Raw genomic sequence first — 21,389 nt, 5'->3', positions numbered from 1 at the left:
CCCCAGTCGTGCATTTTATTTTACTTTTGACTATTTTTTAAATGAATACGGATCAATAAATTCAACTTAAGGATTTTAAGCATTTTATATCTAGGTCTGTCAATAAGGTCGAAGCATTTCAGCACTAGCTTTCCTTGTAAAAAAAAATTTCGTTAAAATGAGTTGAGTGATTTACAAGAAATAAAGATATGTACATACATGCACAGAGAAAAAGACCACTTAAAACTATGTGCATTGTTTTCATATTAAATTTAGTGCATTTTTTGCTTAATTTAAAACAGAATTCATTTTGGCAAAAAAAAACATGCAGAAATCCGCGTGATTTTAGGTGGTCTTTTTTATTTCGTTGCCCAATAATATAAAAATAAAGACATACTAGTCTAAATAAGTTAGAGTCAAATCAAAGCTACTGCATAAAAAATAATTAACTATTCTGTAAATAAGTGCAATAGATTAAATGGACATAAGATTCTGCTTGGTCAAGGTAATATTTCATATCTTTTTTTCTTTCAAAGTTTAAAACTGAATTTTGGTGTTACACCACTTAATGTAATGATAAATATTTGATATTGATAAAACGCATCACTGCGCAACTCTATTGTAAAAGTTAAACAATCAAACTCATAACTATTTAAAAAAAAATTTGTTTACAACAGCTAATAATATAATTAGGAGAGTAGATACTATAGCAACAACAATTCCACCCATTCATCATTACGCATCTGGAATCTATAAAATCACATCTCACTCTCAACAACTAGCATCATCTAACTGTCGTAACGTTTTGTTTCTATAAAAACTATTTCCGAATACGCGAATTGACTTATTAATTAGAAATAAAGATAAATGGGCGCGTTTGACAACAGTAACGTTAAAAACACTTAATTTATTAAAAATAAAATTAATCTTTCTGTCAATGTTATTGTAATCTAATGAAAAAATGTAAGCAGGGTCAAATGAAATCAGAAACATCAAGGTATGTTCCGAAAGGCGCAAATATAAAGCGGGCGCAAAAAATACAGAAAAAAACTAGATTTGTTCAAAATTTCTTAATGTCGGAATTCAGTTAGTGAAATTGACACCTACACTTTTTTACAATTCGAAAACTAATAAGGGAAATAAGATAGTCAAAACCAGAATTGGCAATGAGAAGAGCAGATTAATATTTTGTGTCTAGGCATGATTTTGGATTGCCTATAGAAATATATTTGTGTTCTCTTAAAGTCCTTGAAAAAGTAATCTAGTGATGCTAAGACTTCTTAGAAAAATTTTATAAATTTTACTTGAGTCGGGGTCGGGCGCTTGTTCTAAGTAGTCCTTTTTAATAAATTTATTATTTTATTAGTACCTATAGGTTCTGATCTAAAGTTCACTGCTCTTAAAACAATTTATGAGCTATTATAAGATAACAAAATTATTATTTACCGACAAAGGTAACTACCTAACCTAGTGATTAATAAATATCTCATATTATGTACTACTCGTTTTTCTCTTACCCTATAAGAAGTATTTACCACAATTTACTTAGGTATCGTTGTTACTTTCAATGTGTCATGTTATATGTATATATCTTATGTATATACATATAACTCGTTGAGAAAGGTAGGTTAATATACTACAAACTAAATTGTTGCATATTTTCGTGCTATAATTTATTTACTGAACAAAAAACCTTAAGTTTATGCAATAAGTGAATTGAATATGATGAAGTACACTTTAAGCGTTTCACCCGCTTACATTCAAAATGTTATACTTTAAGTTAATATTGTGGGACGAAGGGAGATGGTTTCACAAAGAATTGATATTGGTTTTATTTTCCAGAGATTTTCCAATTTCAGTTTGAACTATAAAAACAACAACGAAAAACCAATTCCAGCATTTTCTGTGATTTTATAATAGTAAAATGTTATACATGAGTTCATAACAAATAAGTCCGTTATTGTGTTATGTCTTTTGGAGCTATTTTATAGTACATAATTTACGTCCTCTGCGCTGATAATACCTATAATTCAGTCATAATATATTAAGAGAAATTACATTTAAAAAAATTACGCATACGCCCGAGTGACCAGAAAAAAAAAATTGAAGGTATATAATTTTCACTTTGTTTGCTAATAATAATAAAAGTATATGACAAAATCTATTACTATATTACTATTACTACCTTATGCACTGTACAACGCACATAAATGAACGAAGTACAGACACTTAACAGCACGGGCAACTGAGTTCATTTGGCTGAGACAACACAAGACAATGACACAAGATAGAGACAGATAGACACAAAGAAAGAACATATAACATAGAACTACGTGGCACAGAGAAGGAGACATAGTTTAAAATTGTCTCATATTATCGCACAGGTGGCTTCAGTTAAGCTTGCGATTTAGAAAAAACTTCTGAGCCGACCGTTGCACAGTGTGACAATTCGCACATTTAGCGGGATTTAATTAATAACGCTCACAGATTATAACTTTTCGTGGATTTTTTTATAGAATTTATAACAAATATATACAAAATGAAATGAAACAACAATTTTGTTAATATTCTTTCATATTTTTAAACAAAAGAGGTTTAATGGGGGTCATTTTTGGGCAAGTACGATAACTCACAAGGTGAAGAATTGTAACGAATTCATGTAGAGGAGGTAAATACAAGCATTTTTTACTTCAGGAGAGGGGGTCAATTCCTCCCCGTTTAAGAGGGAGGGGCAATTTTCTAAAAAATTACTTAAAATTAAGAAAAAATTATTTAAAAACGATGGCAACACTTACAGTTATGAATGATACCTTTTTCAAAAGCCAACATTTTATACTAAATTCCTATTTTTAAATCAAGTTATTTTAATAAATAGTTTTTGAAATAACCAATTTCAAAGTCAAAATTTCGGAAAAAAAGTTTTAAGAAACACATAGAGGACTATATTTTTAAAGACTGTGGATATCAGTACAAAATTGATTGATAAATCCAACTGCTTTAATTCACTCATTATCAAACACTAAAAACCATATGTTCCTATGCCTTCTAGTTTTTGAGAAAATTGAAAAATAAGGAAACTACTTTCTTATAAGATTTTTTTTTTTGCTATTTTCCATAACCTTGGCTTTAACAGTGCCACTATCAAAAATGGTCTTTGATATTTAACTTCATGAATACTTGCTGGCATATGAAACCAGCTATAGTTTCTGATATATAGCTCCCTCGTATCTCTTGCAAATGTTTCAAAGGAATCTACGTCAATTACATACCCAGACCCAAGCGCTTCTAAAATAATGTGAAACTTTTTTATGATTTCAATATCGATTCCTGTGATTTCAGCAGTTTTTTCTTCATCTCTAAAAAATCTTCTGGCCGTGTTGCTATCATTTGTGTTGCCGGGCTGTTGAGTTTCAGCTCTATATCTATCTTGAATCATTTTGTTCTTGCTTTGACCTTTTCTTTACTCCCTTGATCTCTAACCTGCCAAACTTTAACATCTAGTCTATAAGCTGAATGTTCACTTCAGATGGTTTTTCTGCGCAAATGTAGCAGGTTTGTGACGAAGATGTTATAGATGATAAGGGAATTTCATTTAAAACAATTTGTGGCAGTTTAATGATTTCATTTAACCAATCACAATTATTGCTTTCAAAGCGTTCTCTATTACGACCACATTTGGCCATTTTTTCGTCAAACCTCAAGCATAAAGTTTTGAAGGTTGCCTTTATTGACTTAATTGCCTCTTCAGAAAATGAAAAATTATTAAAATTATCCATAACGAAGGAAAACACAGCATCGAAACGCTTAATTTTGATTTTGGAAATCCAAATATCAAAAATTTGTTTTTTCCTAATTTCGGTTGGCATCCAAGAATACGAAAAATTTTGTATGAGTGTCGCACCTGTGCGCAAAAAGATAAAACACTTTTTGGTTCCACATATATACAGCTTTAAAACAAAAAGGGTCTCAACCTTGAAAAACACTGTAAAACTATACTTTTTGTCTAATGAACACATAAAACACATAGTTTTTCACTATTTTTTCGCTTCCAAGCACCCCCATTTTTATGACAACAATTTATAAAAAAAAAACTTAAGTTTATAATCACAAATATTATATTAAATATAAAAAAAATAAACTTTTCCCTTAAACCTCACGAACCACTTGCAACAGAAGCAAAATCCACTTGGCACTAAATCAGACCATTCTCTAAAAAATAATACAAAAGTTAATTTCTAAAGTAATTTTTTGTTGTTGTGCTTAGTTCTAACGCATAAAAATGTGAATATTCATTGAGGGGGAGGTTTAGGCTTTAAGAGAAACTGATTTTTGTTTACATTCATGTATGTTGCTTTTTTAATTAAATCCCGCTAAATGTGCGAATTGTCACACTGTGCGTTGGAGTCGAACCCACGATGCCTCGCTCTGAAGTCATCCACCTATTCCTCTGTGCCATGGCCACCTGCGAAAATCTATTTTGTCATATTTTAATAAGCATTTGAATGGAAATATGGAAAATGTTGTTCCTTTTTTATGTGAGAATTGACATAAATTATAAACATGTAAGAACTTTTTTATCAAACAATTTTCGCCCATTGATGTACACAAATAATTCAAAATCAAATTCAAAACAAGATTTTTCGTGCAAATTGCTCGCTAAAATAACCTTAACTTTTTTGTATTCAGTCTTCAGTGTTATTTATTTAAGGGGGGAAAACCCTCTGGAATTTTTTTATTTTTGCATTATTAATTGTTTGCCTAAAAAAATCATTTATCAACCGAAGAAACTATTTAAATGATCTTAGCCTTAAATGAAGCCCCAAAAGTCCCCAGATAGTCCTGAAACCCATGCGTTCGGAGCCTACCACAGTACAAAAATGAAAACTTTAAACGAATTTTCCTCGAAACACGTTTTTTTCCGCGCCGTTCAACGTGACTCAAAAACTAATGAAGCTATCGACTTGAAATAAACAATTACTCGTTAACTCATTGGTCATTGCATGAACCTAAAAGTTCAGATTTTTAGATTAAGGTTTGTTTTTATTTTGCGTAAGTTTTATATATACAATTGACTTAAAACTAGGCTTATAATTAACTATTACTAGATTGTTGGCTCAGAAGGGGCCTAACTTATTTCTACTGGCTAAAAGGATGGTTTTATAAAATATAAATACATATTTTTGTCGACTTAATCTAATACATGAAAATTAAAATTGAAAAAATAAATGTCTTGTTAAATAAAATAAGATAATTAATTATAACTCAAGGTTTTTATCCCCTGTCGTGTCCGCTGTCCGCTCTTTCGTAGAATGGTCTTCCTTCGTTGAATAGTACATCCTGGAATCTGGCATCGATAATCGCTCTTGGGTGTAGGTACCTTTGGCTGGTGGCTGTAGCAGTTGTTGTACTTCCGGGTTTGGATGTCCTTCGAGGTTCCTCAAAATTCGGCTGGATAGTTCCATCATATGCTGGTCGATTGGGATGATGTCAGCTGCCTCGTACAGCTTCTTATTTGGCCAGTACTTCCTCGTTAGGGGGTTCCGATATAGTCCAGTGCAAACTCTGAGTATTTTCCTCTCGAAGAGTTTGATCTTCTTCATGGCTGATGGTGAAATTGTGAACCAGACCGGGCAGGCATAGGTGATGACGGGCCTGATGAGCTGCTTGTAGAGGAGTAGTTTTGTCTTCTTGGAGAGTCCATACTGCTTCCTTAGTAGAGGATGTACCAGGTGAAACGAAAAACTGGCGCGTTTCAAGATGGCTGCAGCGTGTTTGTTAAACTTCATCCGGTTGGTGAAGTTTACTCCCAGGTATTTGGCTCTGTCCTTTGTAGTCACTACCGTGTTGTCGGGAAATCCAATGGTAATGTTCCGACTCCTTTCAGCGATCCTTCTTCGGGCCCTCGTCCTTGTCTGTGGTGGTCTGAAGCAAATTAGTTCCGTCTTGCTGGCGTTGATCTTCAATCCCCATTTGAGGTAGTAGTTCCAGAGATTGTGGATGTGCTCCTGCACTCTACGGGCTGCTATCTCCGGCGATAATGATGTTGAGTATGTGATGGAGTCATCTGCGTACAGTTTGGTCCTCGTGCCTGGCGGGTTTTCGGGTTGATCTGCTGTAAAAATATTGAAGAGAAAAGGGCCTAATCTTGACCCTTGCGGAACTCCGGCCTTAATGGGTCGTAGTCCTGACTTGTCGCTGGAAACCTGTACAAAGAAGAGACGATTAGTAAGAAAATTGTTGATAATTTTTACCAGATATCCTGGAAAGCCAAATTCCATTAGCTTAAAGATGAGTCCTTTGATCCAGACGCTGTCAAATGCCTTCTCGATGTCTATCAGGCATGCTACGGTGGTTTCCTTTTTGTTCAATCCCACGGTGATGTTGCTGTGAAGTCCAAGAAGAGGATGAATTGTCGAGTGCTTGCCCATGAATCCATACTGGAAGTTTGGTATTATATTTCTTTCTAAGCAGAAACTTTTTACCTTTCTCAGTAGTAGACTCTCAAGTACTTTGCTAACACAGCAAAGTAGTGAGATGGGCCTGTATCCTTCCACGGTGTTCCTGTCGGTCTTCTTTGGTACTGGAACAATCCTTGCTGTTTTCCATGCTGCCGGAAAATAGCCGTTGTTTAGGCAGTTGTTGAAGATGACTGTCAACAGGAAGAGGGCGATGTTCGGCAACTTTTTCAAGACAAAGTTGGAAATGCCGTCTGGTCCTGTTGACTTCTTTGAATTTCCTGTGATGATGGTCTCACGGATGTCTTCGGTGTTGGTGAAAACGTCGTTGTTGATGGGGTTGTGGGCAGGATTTTCTTCGCTGAATGTAGTTAGTGATGTCTGGTGTCCTTCGATCACTCTTGCTTCTACTTCCATCATGAATTCCGGGAGATGAACTGGTGGATTGTCCGTGAAGTTTCCCTCGAAGTGGTTTTTAAACGCTTCGGCTTTTTCTGCTGGGGTGTGTGCTGTTGTCTGTCCATGGCTGATAGAATCTGGGAGTTGTCGTCTTCTTCCTACGATGGCGTTGATCTTCTTGAAGCAGTCTGGTCCAGGTTTGATATCTTGGAGTCTTCTTTGTAGCTGGGAGTCCTGGAAATGTTTAACCGCCCGGTCAAACATAACTTGGGTGCATTTGAGTTCCGAATAGGTCCTTCTATATTCATCATTCTCCGTGTTGTAGGTCCGATGCAAACCTAAAAGTTCAATATAATTTTCACAATAAATATTTTTTTTAACAATTTGTTTATAAAAAAACATTGTCTTTTTCGTTTTTTTGGTCTCTAATTTTTGTTTTACACTTTTTTTTTTGCTAAATTTAGGTTCATGCAATGCGTATAAATATTTTAATGGAAAAAAATGTCTCTTTTGATTATAAATAATTAAATGGACTTGGGCATTGCACGGCGCAAACGCAAGGCATCAACTTTAAACGGCTGTAGAGCCGCCATTTTTTTTTTTTTTTTACTACTTCAAAAAAATTGTGTTAGCACTTCATGGTGTCAATAACATCATGTATTTTTCCAAATTTTAATTAATGCTTTCAGTTTTCCAATAAAAATTCTTATTTTGACAAATAATTTAGAAAAAAAATGACGTCAAAAAATTGTTAAATTTTTTGTTCGATCCATTTTTTATGGAATGGATAAATGAAAAAATAGGAATTTCAGCTTACAGTCTAGATGGTTTAACAAAACCACATGTTTTATACATCGTGAAAAAGATTTAAATATCTTCTATCCAAAACAGTTAAATATAAAACTGTTGAAAATTTGATGAAGCTAAGTTCTTTAAATGGATTAATGTTCAAAAATCGTTTTTTTTTTTACTTTAAGTTCAGATTTTGTGGTTTTCACGAAACTTTTACATAAAATAAATAAATCTTACATAATAAATAAATTTGTGTTACAACATACACCTTATGCAGGAGAAAAAGTTTGAAAACAGTGTTCACTTATGGCTGAACTTTTAGAGCGGAATTCAGAGTCGTCACTCAAGTAAAAATTTTACTCAAGTAAACATTTGCTCTTGCGTTTGGTCCACTTGAGCTACAAGTTACGTTAAAAAAAAAAAACTTAGGGTTTCTTTTATTTTAGTTTATGAATACCAAATGAGGAAATTTTGAAGTAATAGCTTGTATCAAACACTCAGAAAACTCATCTCAGATTTGTACTTGACAAAAAGTTTTACTTGAGTGACGATTTTGAATTCCGCCCTTAACCGGGCTGCTAATTTCGTTCTGAGTTTGGCTTAAAAATAAGCCTTTAAAGTGATATATTTTCTCTTGTCCCTAATTCCTAAGAAAGTTACTCAGTTCTCAGATATATTGGACATGATGAATTCGAAATTGTAAATTTCGGCCACTCTTTCCCAGTTAAATTTTTGTTCTTAAGGATTCCGGACCTACATTATAATCTTAACTCCGAAGATTTTTTAATTCAGGCTTTTGCTGCTTAGAAACTTTGTATTTTAACCTAAATGAATCATTTACGTAAATTTATTTATTTATGTTTAAAATAAACAATACCCCTAAAAAAAATTACGTATACACCCTAGTGTCCACAATTGTATCCACCTTTAAAAACTCGTTTGTATCTGTTTTCATTTTTCTTTTCTGTGTACCGTTGTTTGATTTTTTGTCTTTCTATCTATCTATCTGTTATTTCCTAAATGCTGTAAAGCACATAAAATATGTCTAAGATGTCTTGAAATTCAAAATAAAGAGACTTCAATTCATTTATTTTTTAAATTTGTTTTATTGTTTTTTATTTTATTATTTACATTTTATCAACAATCACAGAAGTTGTAATTTTTATTTTCTCAAAACTAATACTGATAAAGTTTGACTTAAATGAAACGAACAGCACTGAATTTATAGAAGTTAACTCCAGTTGGATTAATTCTTGTTTCAAATGTATCCAATGAATGATACTTTCTGAATGATTTCGCTCCAGAGAAAAGATCCTAAAATTAAATTAAAAAGAATTTTCAAATCCATACTACTTATATACAAATTAAAATTCAAAAACTCACCTTGACTCTATAACCCTTGCCATTTTTCAATCCAAGCTCTTTAAGAGTGAATTTTACTGAATAGGGTGCTCCATCCGCTCGTCGACTAACAAAAGCAATTGCATATGAATACTCTCCAGCGTCATTGGTTGGGGTGATAGGTCTTGCCCATACCTATGTTTGAAAAAAAGATTAAATTATCTCTTTTAAGTTATTCAAAATATTTGCTGTCAAACCTCAATATTATTTTTCAATAAGATACGACGACCCTGAATTCCTAATGGATCTTGATTTACTGCAATGATTTCCCTGAAAATAGAAAGAATAGAATGATTCGTGTTCTTTTCAATAAATGAGTCAGTAGTCATACCGATTGATGAGAATGTCTCTAATTTCAGGTTGAACTGCTTTGAGATCGTTGGACATAATCAAGGGAGCTGCAAGAATTGCCCAAACAGCCATTTGAGTTTTACTTTGTTCGTAGCTCAAACCATAGTTTCCAAGGATAAGCTAAAGATTAAATATTTTGTATAAGGGCAATTCCATGGTAACTCACGTTACATTCACAAAAATTTCCAACACATAAATATTTTTTTTTTTTTTTTTCAATTTTAATGTAAATTGAAATTACTATCCATGAATGGAGCATAACTATTACTCTCATAATTAACTAAAAAAATTGTCTTTATTTTTAACATTTGCTTGGGAAAAATAAAAGTTTGATGGTAACTCACGTTACAAAAATCGGACACGAATTTTTAGAGTCCGACAGTATGAAGTTTTTATGTGAAATTAAGAATCTTAATTTGTTTTCAATGAAGATTCCATACATACAAAATTACAAGCTTTTAATATGAGCGACAAAACCAAACATTTTTTCAATATTTCGAGGAAAAATTTTAAAATACTTAGGTAACTCACGTTACATTATTTTGGTAACTCATGTTACCTGCGATTTGTGGTTCCAAAAGTAAAGAAAAGATGCATTTTCACTCAAGTTTTTTTTTAATCGAATAGTGTGTAACGAAGCTTGCTTAAATGTTAACTTATTTTAGCACTCACGAGGGGATATTGTCATCGTCACTATTAGACTCATCATATTTCAGTTTGCTTGTTTTTCCGTCATTTTCATGTGAAATTCTTCTGTTGTTGGCAAGCTTATGCTATAAAAATGCTTTAAGAATATTAAACTCCCTGAATTTTATGTCTATCCATAAGGGAATACAACAAAGAATCTTTTCTTGCAACTTGCATAAAGAGTTGCCGTTTGTAAAAAGTAATTTGCTAATAAAAAAAGTAAAAAAGACTGCATAATTTGTTCAAAATTCGTGTCCACTTTTTCATGGAATTACCCATAAGTAATAACGCCATAAAATAGCTTTTGTTAAGTTACCATGTCCGGATCATTCCAGTGTCCTGGACCACCATGTGGTTGAATTCTATCTTGGTTCTTTGAGAAATAGTCCATGATTTGCGCAACTGATTCATAAGAATCATCGATATCACCCCAATTTCTCCATAAGTTGCAATGTTCCTTCAAAGCTGTGTAGTTGGGCTGAAAAAGACATAAGGTCTCTTATAGTTTCTTCTTTTTTTGGAAAAAATATAATTAACTTACCAATTTTCCTTCATATTCTTGGTAAACAGGCCAACTGCATGAGTAAACCATTGGTCTTCCAGTTTTGTTTAAATAATTACCAAATGCAGGATATCCCTTGTCCATGTCATTGATATCAGCATAACAACCATCAAGTTTAACATAATCAACATCCCAATCGGCAAATGTCTGAGCATCGAGTTCCATGTGATCAATAACACCGGGATATCCAGCACAGGTATTAGTTCCGTAATCTTGGTAAAGACCGAATTTCAAACCTAATTTATGAATCTGCAAGTTATAAATGCGTATATTTTTAAAGCAACTATTTTGGTAGGGTTTAAAAGCTTACATAATCAGCTAATGCCTTAAGACCACTTGGAAACCGTTCGCGATCTTCGACTAGTTTTTGAGTTTTGTTATCTCTTTCTTTCTCTAGCCAGCAATCATCAATGATGACATAGTCATAACCAGCTTTTGCGTAACCTTCTGAGACCAACATATCGGCAGTACGTTTGAAAAGGTCCTCACTGAAAGTACAAAAAGAGGGTTCATCATAAAACTTTTTATTATCTATCAGCGCAGCGGTCATAATTCAATTTTTCTATTAGCAAATATAAAATAATCTATGTTTGTACATCACTCGAAGTGAAAAGGTGGTTCCAAGTTTAAATTTGTCTAAAATTAGTCTAAAGCTCACCTCACCCAAAAAGATCAATGAAGAAATCATCAACAGCATTATTAATTATATTAAAGTATAACCGGTGAATGGAATTTTACTACCGACTACCCATATCGTAATCGTAATAGAACAACTTTATTGGTTTTTAAACTTTTCTGTAAATTAAATGTAAATTAAACAATAATAGATACAAATGAAGCTGATAGCTTGGGTTTTCTCAGCTTACAAGAGTGCAATTTTTTTGAGTGCACCGAAAAAAAAAACCAATACCAATTTAACATTTTTTAAATATCAAATTAACATTTTTTAAATATCAGCCAAAAATGCTCTTTAAAATGTGTTTTATGATATTTAAAATGTTAAAACAACATTTTTATTATCAGGATGATATTTAATTGTCACATTTTGGAAATTTTTTTTGATATTTTATTATCATTTTTTCATATCAATTTCTCATTCCAAATTATTGAAAAATATTAAATAAAAAATTCTTAATGTGTACTAATTTAAAGGCGCTTTGTGTTTTTTCGAAGTAAAATGTATGATTTACTGAGAAAATTTGATTGGCACTAAGATTTTACTTCACATAGTTTGGGAGAAAATAACAAAACAATTATATCACCTATAATAGAAAAAATAATATCACCATTATTTTGTAAAGAATATTCCCTTTCAGTAATGTTTTGAAAAAAGAAAGAAAATTCTTAAAATAATAAAAATAATAAAAATGAAAAGGAAAGAAATAGGTTTCATTATAATAAACTGAAACGTAAGATCTAGTCAACATTGACATTTAAATTGTCAAAGTTAAAATTTTCACTAGGTCTGTTTAATGAAGAAAAACTGGAACAGAAAAGATCAGAACAGCACAAATTCTTGAAAACTGTCAGAACAAAAAAGATCAGAAAAGTACACTTCCTATTTTAAAGGGTTGACTTTTGCCTATCAGTTTTGAAACTTAAAATTAAAATATTTTTTTTTTGTTATGACTTTTCATTCAAATTAATTATAATTAATCAGAATATTTGTTCACATTTTGAATTTTTCTTTATATTATCAATATTTCCAAAGGAACGCAGCTATTATGAAGATTCTAAACAAATTTCCACTATTTTGAATTTATTTAAATATATTTTTGTAAGAATAAAACTAATCAAGTTGCTGTTTGACACTTCTCACTCGTTTGCTCTACCTCAAAAGTAGGAGCAGAAAAACTTGTTCTAATCTGTGCTGGAAAACTTCATGGAACACAAAATGACAGTTTGTAGAACAATTTAGGGCAAGGTTTTCCTTCATGAAACACACAAACCTGTAGTTTTCGGATCTTTTCTGTGCGGATCAGATTCATTAAACAGACCTACTATCCACTTAAACTTAAAAAAATGTCAAAATGATATTTTAATTGTCAAAGTGAAATTTTCACTACTCCACCTGAAATTAAAAAATGTCAAAATGATATGATAAAATATCAAAATTGATGTTTTAATTGTTGGACGACTTTTGTCACTGAAAAATGTTAATTTGATAGCTGTTATTATCAATTTTTTTCGGTGTGCCAAAAAAAATGAAAGCCTTTTGAAATTTGACAATTATCTTCTGGGAAAGAATCTGGGGGTACATTCTATAAAAAACGAAACGAAAACAATCGTTCGTTTTTGAAAAAACGAAAGAAAATTTGCGACAGATACAGAACAAATTCTTTCGTTTTTCAAGTAGTATGAATCAAACTTTTCGCACACACGAAAACGTTTGTTCGTTTTCGCCATACAGAATCTCACCCCTGATTTTAAATAAAGAATTGGTGAGCATTTCTAAACCAGCACTAAATAAACAGGACTGACGACTGACTTTCTTTAGACACTTTGTTGACAAAAATCCATCTAAGCAATCTGATCATATGAAAACTAAATTCAAAGAATATCTTGTTTCTTTTGTCTAGCTCTAGATGATGTGGCCTGCAACTGAAAATGAATGTGAACTCCCAGTCCCAATCTATATTCAGTTCAATTTGGTAGAAAATTCAAGAAAAAGTTGGGTTATGAGTTGTTTTAATCGAAAAATACGAATTTTGTTCATATTTTATAAACGCACACGTGTAAACTAACTTTTCTAAAGCCTTATAAAAAAAGCTTGAGATTCCTCATCATTAATCTGCGATTTTATGTAGATTAATACCGTTTCTGTGATCTTAAAAGTTGAAATTTTTTATTGATTTCAAAAGCTGGTGTAATTTTTTAAGTTGAAATAGTTAGTACGTCATAAGTTCGTCTGTAGAGGTTTGAGTAGGTTTTAAGGGATATAAAAAAAACCATCGTTCTTTCGCAGTCTAATTCACAATTATTGACACATTGAAGCTGAAATAATGTACGAACTTGCTCAAGTTGCTAATTACACTGGTCAACAAAATTGAACTTTTTTTGCCACAAAACCTATAGAAAAGTATATTTTGGTTTTTGTGGCAAAAACCTTGTTGAGTCGGTTTAAAAAAAAACTAGGTATCTTTTTATAGGTACCTAAACAATGTTTTGAAAAAAAAAATAAATAAATAAATAAAGTTGGTACGCCATTATGTAGTTATTAATATGTTCATAAATAAATACAATTAATAATTAAACCAATAATTAAATTTCAATAACATTTTTTTTTTCAAAAATTTATTTTTTGAAAATTTTGTTTTAAGTAGATAATGATTTCCGTTCCAAAACATCTCTGAGAATGTCAAAAAAAACTTGATCAAATTTTTATTTAAAAATTTTGAAATCCTCTTCAAAGAAAATATAAATTTCTTAAATGAATTTGAGTTCCAAAAAAGTTAGCCACCTGTTTTCTTGTATACTCATATTTGTACTCATATTTGAGGAAAACAAAGGAGAATGGGCATTTTGGACGTTGAGCGGCCATTAATGATATTAGTATCAAATGAAAGAGCTAGGTATAGCTTAGGAAAAACTTTACTATGGATGTTTTGCTCTATTGCGTGAAGAATGCAAGATAATGCATTATTAGTATTATTAATGCATTGTTCAATGTATGAAGAACGAATTGATTTATATTTTTATTTGGAACATAAAATATGATGCTTTGTCATTTTCCCTGAGTCTAAAGACATTAATCTTGAAAATCCGACCAATAGAACTCATAATATAAGCTTTTTAAAACAACCACTTCAAGATTTTGTTCCAAGGTTTTCAAACAATGGCAACTAACAAAAAATTGAACAACGAAACTCTCAAAATAGGTTTGAAATTGTTGTTTTAAATTGCTTATAGTTTGGGTTCTAGTGGTTGGATATTCAAAATAAAGGTCTTTAGACTCAGGGAAAATGACAGAGTATCAGATTATGCACTTAAAGTACACAATTAAGTTATAACATTGAGACAATCTACATAAAGTTTTAAATGCAAAAATGCATTTTATCCGTTTTTGAAGTACGTCACAAGGATAAAACTTCTGCACAATAATGTAAACCTTAATTACATCAAAAAATAACAAATTCATTCCTGGCCGCTTAACGTCCACGTTCCATACAAACTTGCCCATTCTCCTTTAAAAATCGTTTTTTAAAGTTTTTATTTTTGAATTCCATAAGTGAAGTTTTTAATTTTGAATTAAAAAAGAAACACAAACTTATGAAGCGTTCACTAACCTGTTGTAGAAACATTGACTTTTTAAATAAAAAAACAGGGGTGAGATTCTGTATGGCGAAAACGAACAAACGTTTTCGTGTGTGCGAAAGGTTTGATTCATACAACTTGAAAAACGAAAGAATTTGTTCTGTATCTGTCGCAAATTTTCTTTCGTTTTTCAAAAACGAACTATCGTTTTCGTTTCGTTTTTTATAGAATGTACCCCCAGTTTCTCTTAAACTCCAAATTTTAGTTCCTACGATTGTTATAAAAAAAAATGACCCATTCATTCAGGGATGAATGTTTAAAATCGAAATGATGATTCAAAAATTAAAAATATTTTTTTCAATTTTAGTAATTTGGAAATTAATTTTGTATAAAAGTTTCTCTAAAAGATGTTGAAATTCAATGCACCTCTTGGGTACTTCTTTCGTCAATGTGCGGTGTGTACAAAATAGTCATTAATTACAAAACTACAATGATAAAAGATGCAATACGTCCACAGCCTACGGTTATTAGTATTATTATTATTAAACAAAAAAATTCATTATCTCTGCGTAGCCGATTTCCTTTTCAAAATTTCCGCTTGCATCTTTTGTCTGTATCAAATCAATTTATCAGCAATCGGAACAATAAAATTGTTTTTTTGTATCGACACTTTAAATTTCTTAACGAGAATTATTTAAAAACAACTTCAATTACTCACCTGATACACTCGTCAGGGAATGCCTTACAATCTGTAATGCATCTGAATCTTTCCCAATGCATCCATCCCATTGGTGGTGTCCTTGCTAAGCCATTTTCTAAGCATTCACTTTGGCTAACAATCGCCACTATCAAAACAACAACAATTGCGCTCAATTTCATTGCGCCAGTCTTTATTTCAAATTCAAAAATCTAAACTCTTTCACAAATCACCTGTGTCACTAGAACGTAACGAATGAATCCTGCAGCCAAAATTCAATCTATTTTATACCACAGTCAATTTGATAATCTACTATTTTAAGGTTTTGATATCAACTATATTGTATATGTACGAGCTAAGCTACTTCCCCGATAATAAAGTGTGCGCATCGAACTTAGGGCGTAATCAGCAGTTTGACACTTGCAAGTGTCGTTTTCGAGCTGATAAGCGCGAAATGACGACGACAACTTGGCGAAAATTTTTCAATATGTTGAGCTATGTTTTAGTATTTGTACGTATACGTAACTAGAAGTTCTATGGGCTAGATATTGATAGTGGAATCTGTTACACTGTCCTCAGCGCTATGAAAGCGAAAGTACTTCAATTTTAATCAGCGTTTTTATGACTCCACGGTACTTAAAATTAACTATTTCAGTCCAGTTAAACAGGTAAAGCATTCCAATACAGAAATGGTGAAGTCTTAGTGGGGTATTATTTCTCAGAGGGGTATTTTATTTGTTTACTTTATTATCATCATATAGAACTATATTATTTCTGGCTAGAAAAAATTAGGCCAGATACTTTGATAGAAGGTAAACAATATGCATTATATCAATTCTTCAAGATCTTCAGTGAAAAAACAATTAAAGTATTGCCACTTGTTAACTTTTGATATCGAATAAATGAATGATAGGATCTTGACGATTTAAAAATAAATCTTATTTAGTCAAAACATCTAACATTTTTTTTTTTCAAAAACAAAACAAGTAATTAAAATGGTATCCGTATCATGATCACGATAGGTGAAAGTGGTTGGTTAAAGTTCGCTATTCTTTAATTTTTTATTAGGTTAACATCATTTGGATAGTTTAAGTTTTAAAAAAATTGCTAAATTTAACTATAGTTCTCAAGTTTTTTAGTCCATAAAGATACAATAAGTAATTGGATGTATGTTTCTCTGTCGAAGTTAATAAATGAATAAAATTATAAGACTGATAATTTCTTATGATTATTTCTTTAATAAGGATAATATAAAAAACATTCCATTATGTTATATCTAAATTATTCATGTGCGAAAGATATGTATGTTAATTATAGCTTTCAATTAAAGTCATTCTTATTCCTTCAATAAAAAAAAAAAAAAGTTCAATCTGAGCACAGAATTTATCGGTTCTTCCGTACTGGTTCCATAAAAATCGAACAGAAATGTTTGGATTAGAGCAACGGATCCGAAAGAGTTCAAAGCTAGATCGTTGGAAACCTATGATTGGTTGAATCTCTACGAACTTGAAGAGATAAAAAAAGAGGACTTTTCCATTAGTTTTTTTTTTCTGTCCAGTCCACACACGAAGAAACACGGAAAACAAAGCCCTACGCCAAGTTTATTTCCGAAATGTAAAAAGCATTAGTTACCTTTAATGAAATGAACGGATACAATATTTTCTGCCTTGATATTTTGATAAGTTTTCTTTCTTTCTGTAAGAAATTTATCCTGCTCTGAGAGCCAAAGGGGCAATTCCATGGCAATGACAACTCACGTTACATTCAGAAAAAAAAATTTCCAATTGATACGAAAGTACTGTCCATGAATGTAGCATTCTTATTACTGTTATTATAATAACGCAAAACAATTTTATTTATTTAAATAAAAGTGTGTTGGTAACTTACTTTACATAAATCGGACATGAGTTTTAAGAGTCCGACAGTTTAATTTTTTTCTGTAAAATTTAGAATTTTAGTTTAAGCGAAGATTCCATACATAACAAATTACAAGCTTTTAAAATTGGTGACAAACCCAAAAAATCTTTATCTATTATAATGGGCAAAATCCACGTGCCACATGGGGCATGACCCACATGGGGCATGACCCACATGGGGCATGACCCATGTGGGGCATGACCCACATGGGGCATGACATACGTGGGGCATGACCCACATGAGGCATGACCCACATGGGGCATGACCCACATGGGGCATGACCCACATGGGGCATGACCCACATGGGGCATGACAATACATTTTTTTAGGATATTGCTCCAAATAAAAGTAAGAAATTAAATAATTAAATCTAATATATAAAATTCTCCTGTCGCAGTGTTTGTTACCAAACTCCTCCGAAACGACTGGACCGATTTTTATGAAACTTTGTGTGCTTATCGGATAGGTCTGAGAATCGGCCAACATCTATTTTTCATACCTCTTAATTGTTGGGGTGGTGCAGCCAAAATTTTTATATCTTCTTGGAACGATCTTTACAAATTTGTTTGCGTTTATTGGGAAGTCTGAGAATCGGCCATTCGGCCAACATGAATTTTCATATCATATAATGGTTTGGGTGGCCCAACCAAAAAATTTTTTATGTATTTTTGGAACGATTTTTATGAAATTTTGTGGGTACATCGGATAAGTCTAAGAACCGGCCAACACCTTTTTTCTTACCACTAAATAGTAAGGGGAACCCACTCAAAATTTTTTTGAAAGATTTTTATATGAATTTTTTGTGCATTTTTGTGTATCGGCTAAGTCTGAGAATCTACCAAGTTTAGGTGCAATCTGCTCGATGTTGATGACGTTTTTGAACAGCAGCTACTGCAGTTGGACTGAGTTGGTATAATCGCAGATCTAACGCAGGACTAAGTTAGGCAGACGTTTATGAAATTTAATTTTGACTGCGCATTCAGTTCTATTGAAATGTTTTATTATTTGTAGAAATAAGATTTTCAAGATATAAATATATTAATCAGAGATGGACTTAATTGAAATGGGACTGCGCTGGAAGCTTTGAATGAAAAAAAAAAAGAACTATCAAAATCGGTTCGCCCAGTCGAAAGGTCTGAGGTAACAAACATAAAAAATAAATACAGTCGATTTTAGAACCTCCACTTTTTAGAAGCTGACAGCAAATTTCAGGAGTGGAGGTTTAACCAAAATGAAAGAACATATGCAGTTTTATAGCATTATGGGTTATAAAAACGAATTAAAATGTCTGACAACTTCAAGTCGTGGCTTTATATTGTTTTCAAGGGGTTAAAAAAAGTTAGTTTTCCAACTCATATGAGAAGCTTAAATTGGTAATATTTCATATTCTAAATACAGGAACTTTAAGCCTGAGAACATATCTTGATAATGCGATCAATAGAACTAAAAAAACACATTAGGTGTGTTTTTTATTACCACCGGTCTTAACTGGTTAAAAAAAGGCCTCGGGGCTTGGCGAGAAAAATTGGCAGCACTGCATACTAAATGTTCTGAAATCAGCTGACACAAAAAAATATAAATTTGTCATTATTTTTCGCTTTTGGAATTTCTTGTGTGTTTTTGAAAAAAAAAGTTTAACTAACTATTAAATAAATATTTAAAATAATAATTGTCATTCCAAACATCAGGGGTCGAACTACGGCATACGTTCGTTAACTTTTTTGACTATTTCTTTCTCTATTTAATTAGAAGAAATTGATAGAGACATAAAGCGTCAATACGTTAACGTACGTATGCCGTAGTTCGACCCCAGTTTTGATGTTTTTAAACAAATTCTAAACAATTTACGAACAAGTTAATTTGGTAGCACAGATTTAAATCTGTTGAAAAAGTTAAGCCCAGAGAATTCTCCGGGCTTAACAACTAAGCCCAAGGGGCTAAAGTGTTGTTGCATTTAACATGTAAATTGCTTAGCCCCAACTGCGTTTTTTTTGTCCAGTTAAGACCGGTGGTAATAAAAAACACACCTATTCTTTTATTTAAAAAGACCTATATTTGATGTTGTGACCCTACTTTTTTTTGGAAAAGATTGACACACTCCAAAATTGGAAGTAAATAGCAAAAGAGGCGTAACGAAGTTCGCCGGGTCAGCTAGTAATTTATTAAGACAACCCACTCAAAGTTGAACCTGGGGTGGAATCGGCTAAAATGATATTTGACTATCATATTTTTTACTATCAAATTTGATAGTCAACTATTTTTTATCTGTGTAAGGTGATCGTCTTTAGATCATTTTTAATTTTGGTTTAGTTGGTATCACTTCGGTTTGACACCTGTCAAACGTCATTAAATTAAAAAAAAAAAAACAAATCAGAGTTTCAGTTTTTCACTTCCATAGCTACAATAATCGAGAAGACAATTATTAAAAACGTAAGTTAATATTTTTTAAAACGCTTAAAATAATAATTTATAACTTTAATATCTATCCAGCAAACACAACTCGAAAAGGATCGCTTACAAAGAATCCCACAAAATATTGTATAAACTTTGAATTCAGATGGCAGATCCAAAATGTGTATTATACTCTTAAAAAGTATCTTATGTTATTCGAAAATTTTGTACGAGTCTATAAAAAGCACTAAATATTATTACAAATTATTTTTTTTTTGTGTACAGAGGTTTGATTGCATATTACTTTGAGTCGGGGATGTAAAATATAATTTAATTTGTTCCTCAAGTCTGACTCTTCTATTTTCTATTTCATATTCAGTTACTTTATTTTAATTTTGTAGTCTTAAAATAATTGCACAGGCACAAAAATATTAATTTTTCCCAAACAAAGTAAAAGCACCACGAAAACCATGAAAAAAATATGCTACAAATGTTAAATTGTATCAAATTGACACCTAAATAGGTGTCAGCTGAAAAAGTCAAAAAAATATGATAGTCACTTTTGACTATCATCTTACACATACGAATTTTCTTGAATTTGACAGTCAACTATCAAAAATCATCTTACACGATTCTAACTTTAGAGTTGTCATATTTTTCGCTTTCGTCATTTTCTTGTATTTTTCATGTATGTTTTACAAAGAGATACAAAAATGTATGCTAGCAAAACAATTTTAATACATTTTGTCCTTCCAAACGTGAGTTTTCACGTTTTTAAACAAATTCTAAACAATTTATGAAAAATTTGTTTGGTAGCACAGGTTTAAAACTCTTCAAAACGTTAAGCCCAGAGAAATCTCCGGGCTAAACAACTAAGCCCAAGGGGCTAAGGTGTATTTGTATTTAACATGTAAATTGCTTAGCCCAGACTGCGTTTTTTTTGGCTAGTTAAGACCGGTTGTAATAAAAAACACACCTATCAGCACATGGTATAAAAAGACAAGGTATGATCATTAGAGCCGCCATCTTACAAAATGGGGTAATAAGGTTTTGACGTCTGGCATTTGGCAAAGTCAAAAGCAACAACAATTTCCAAGACAAATTTGTTTACAACAACAATTTCAATGGGCTGGGCTGTCAAAACACTAAGTAGCCATCTTTTTTTCTTTCATTTGACAGTTCTCGATACTGAGTTTTTTCTAATGATCATACCTTCTTTTTTTATACCATGCTATCAGCATACTTGTTTTATGATTTTTGATAATATTTTTTATTGAGGCGACGACATGTCATGGTATAAAAAGAGAAGGTATGATCATTAGAAAAAACTCAGTATCGAGAACTGTCAAAACTTATGGCTACTTAAGGTTTTGACAGCCCAACCCATTGAAATTGTTGTTGTAAACAAATTTGTCTTGGAAATTGTTGTTGCTTTTGACATTGCCAAATGCCAAACGTCAAAACCTTATTACCCCATTTTGTAAGATGGCGGCTCTAATGATCA

At 31.9% G+C, this 21,389-nt stretch overlaps 1 protein-coding gene across 1 annotated transcript; it reads right to left on the bottom strand.

The window, feature by feature from the left end:
* Positions 1–8,746: 8,746 nt before the first annotated feature.
* On the bottom strand, positions 8,747–16,181 carry LOC129905956 (alpha-N-acetylgalactosaminidase). The gene is made up of 8 exons (XM_055981582.1): positions 15,599–16,181; positions 10,937–11,114; positions 10,606–10,875; positions 10,381–10,542; positions 9,358–9,497; positions 9,224–9,296; positions 9,009–9,161; positions 8,747–8,939 (listed from the first exon to the last, which is right to left on the bottom strand). Exons 1-8 carry the CDS (start codon positions 15,757–15,759, stop codon positions 8,823–8,825), a joined length of 1,254 nt encoding a protein of 417 aa, XP_055837557.1. The 5' UTR covers positions 15,760–16,181; the 3' UTR covers positions 8,747–8,822.
* Positions 16,182–21,389: the final 5,208 nt, after the last annotated feature.

This window comes from Episyrphus balteatus, chromosome 1 (assembly GCF_945859705.1).
Source record: "Episyrphus balteatus chromosome 1, idEpiBalt1.1, whole genome shotgun sequence".
NCBI lineage: Eukaryota > Metazoa > Arthropoda > Insecta > Diptera > Syrphidae > Episyrphus > Episyrphus balteatus.
Note: the sequence above shows the minus strand (reverse complement) of the source record. Positions and strands in the feature narration are given on the sequence as shown.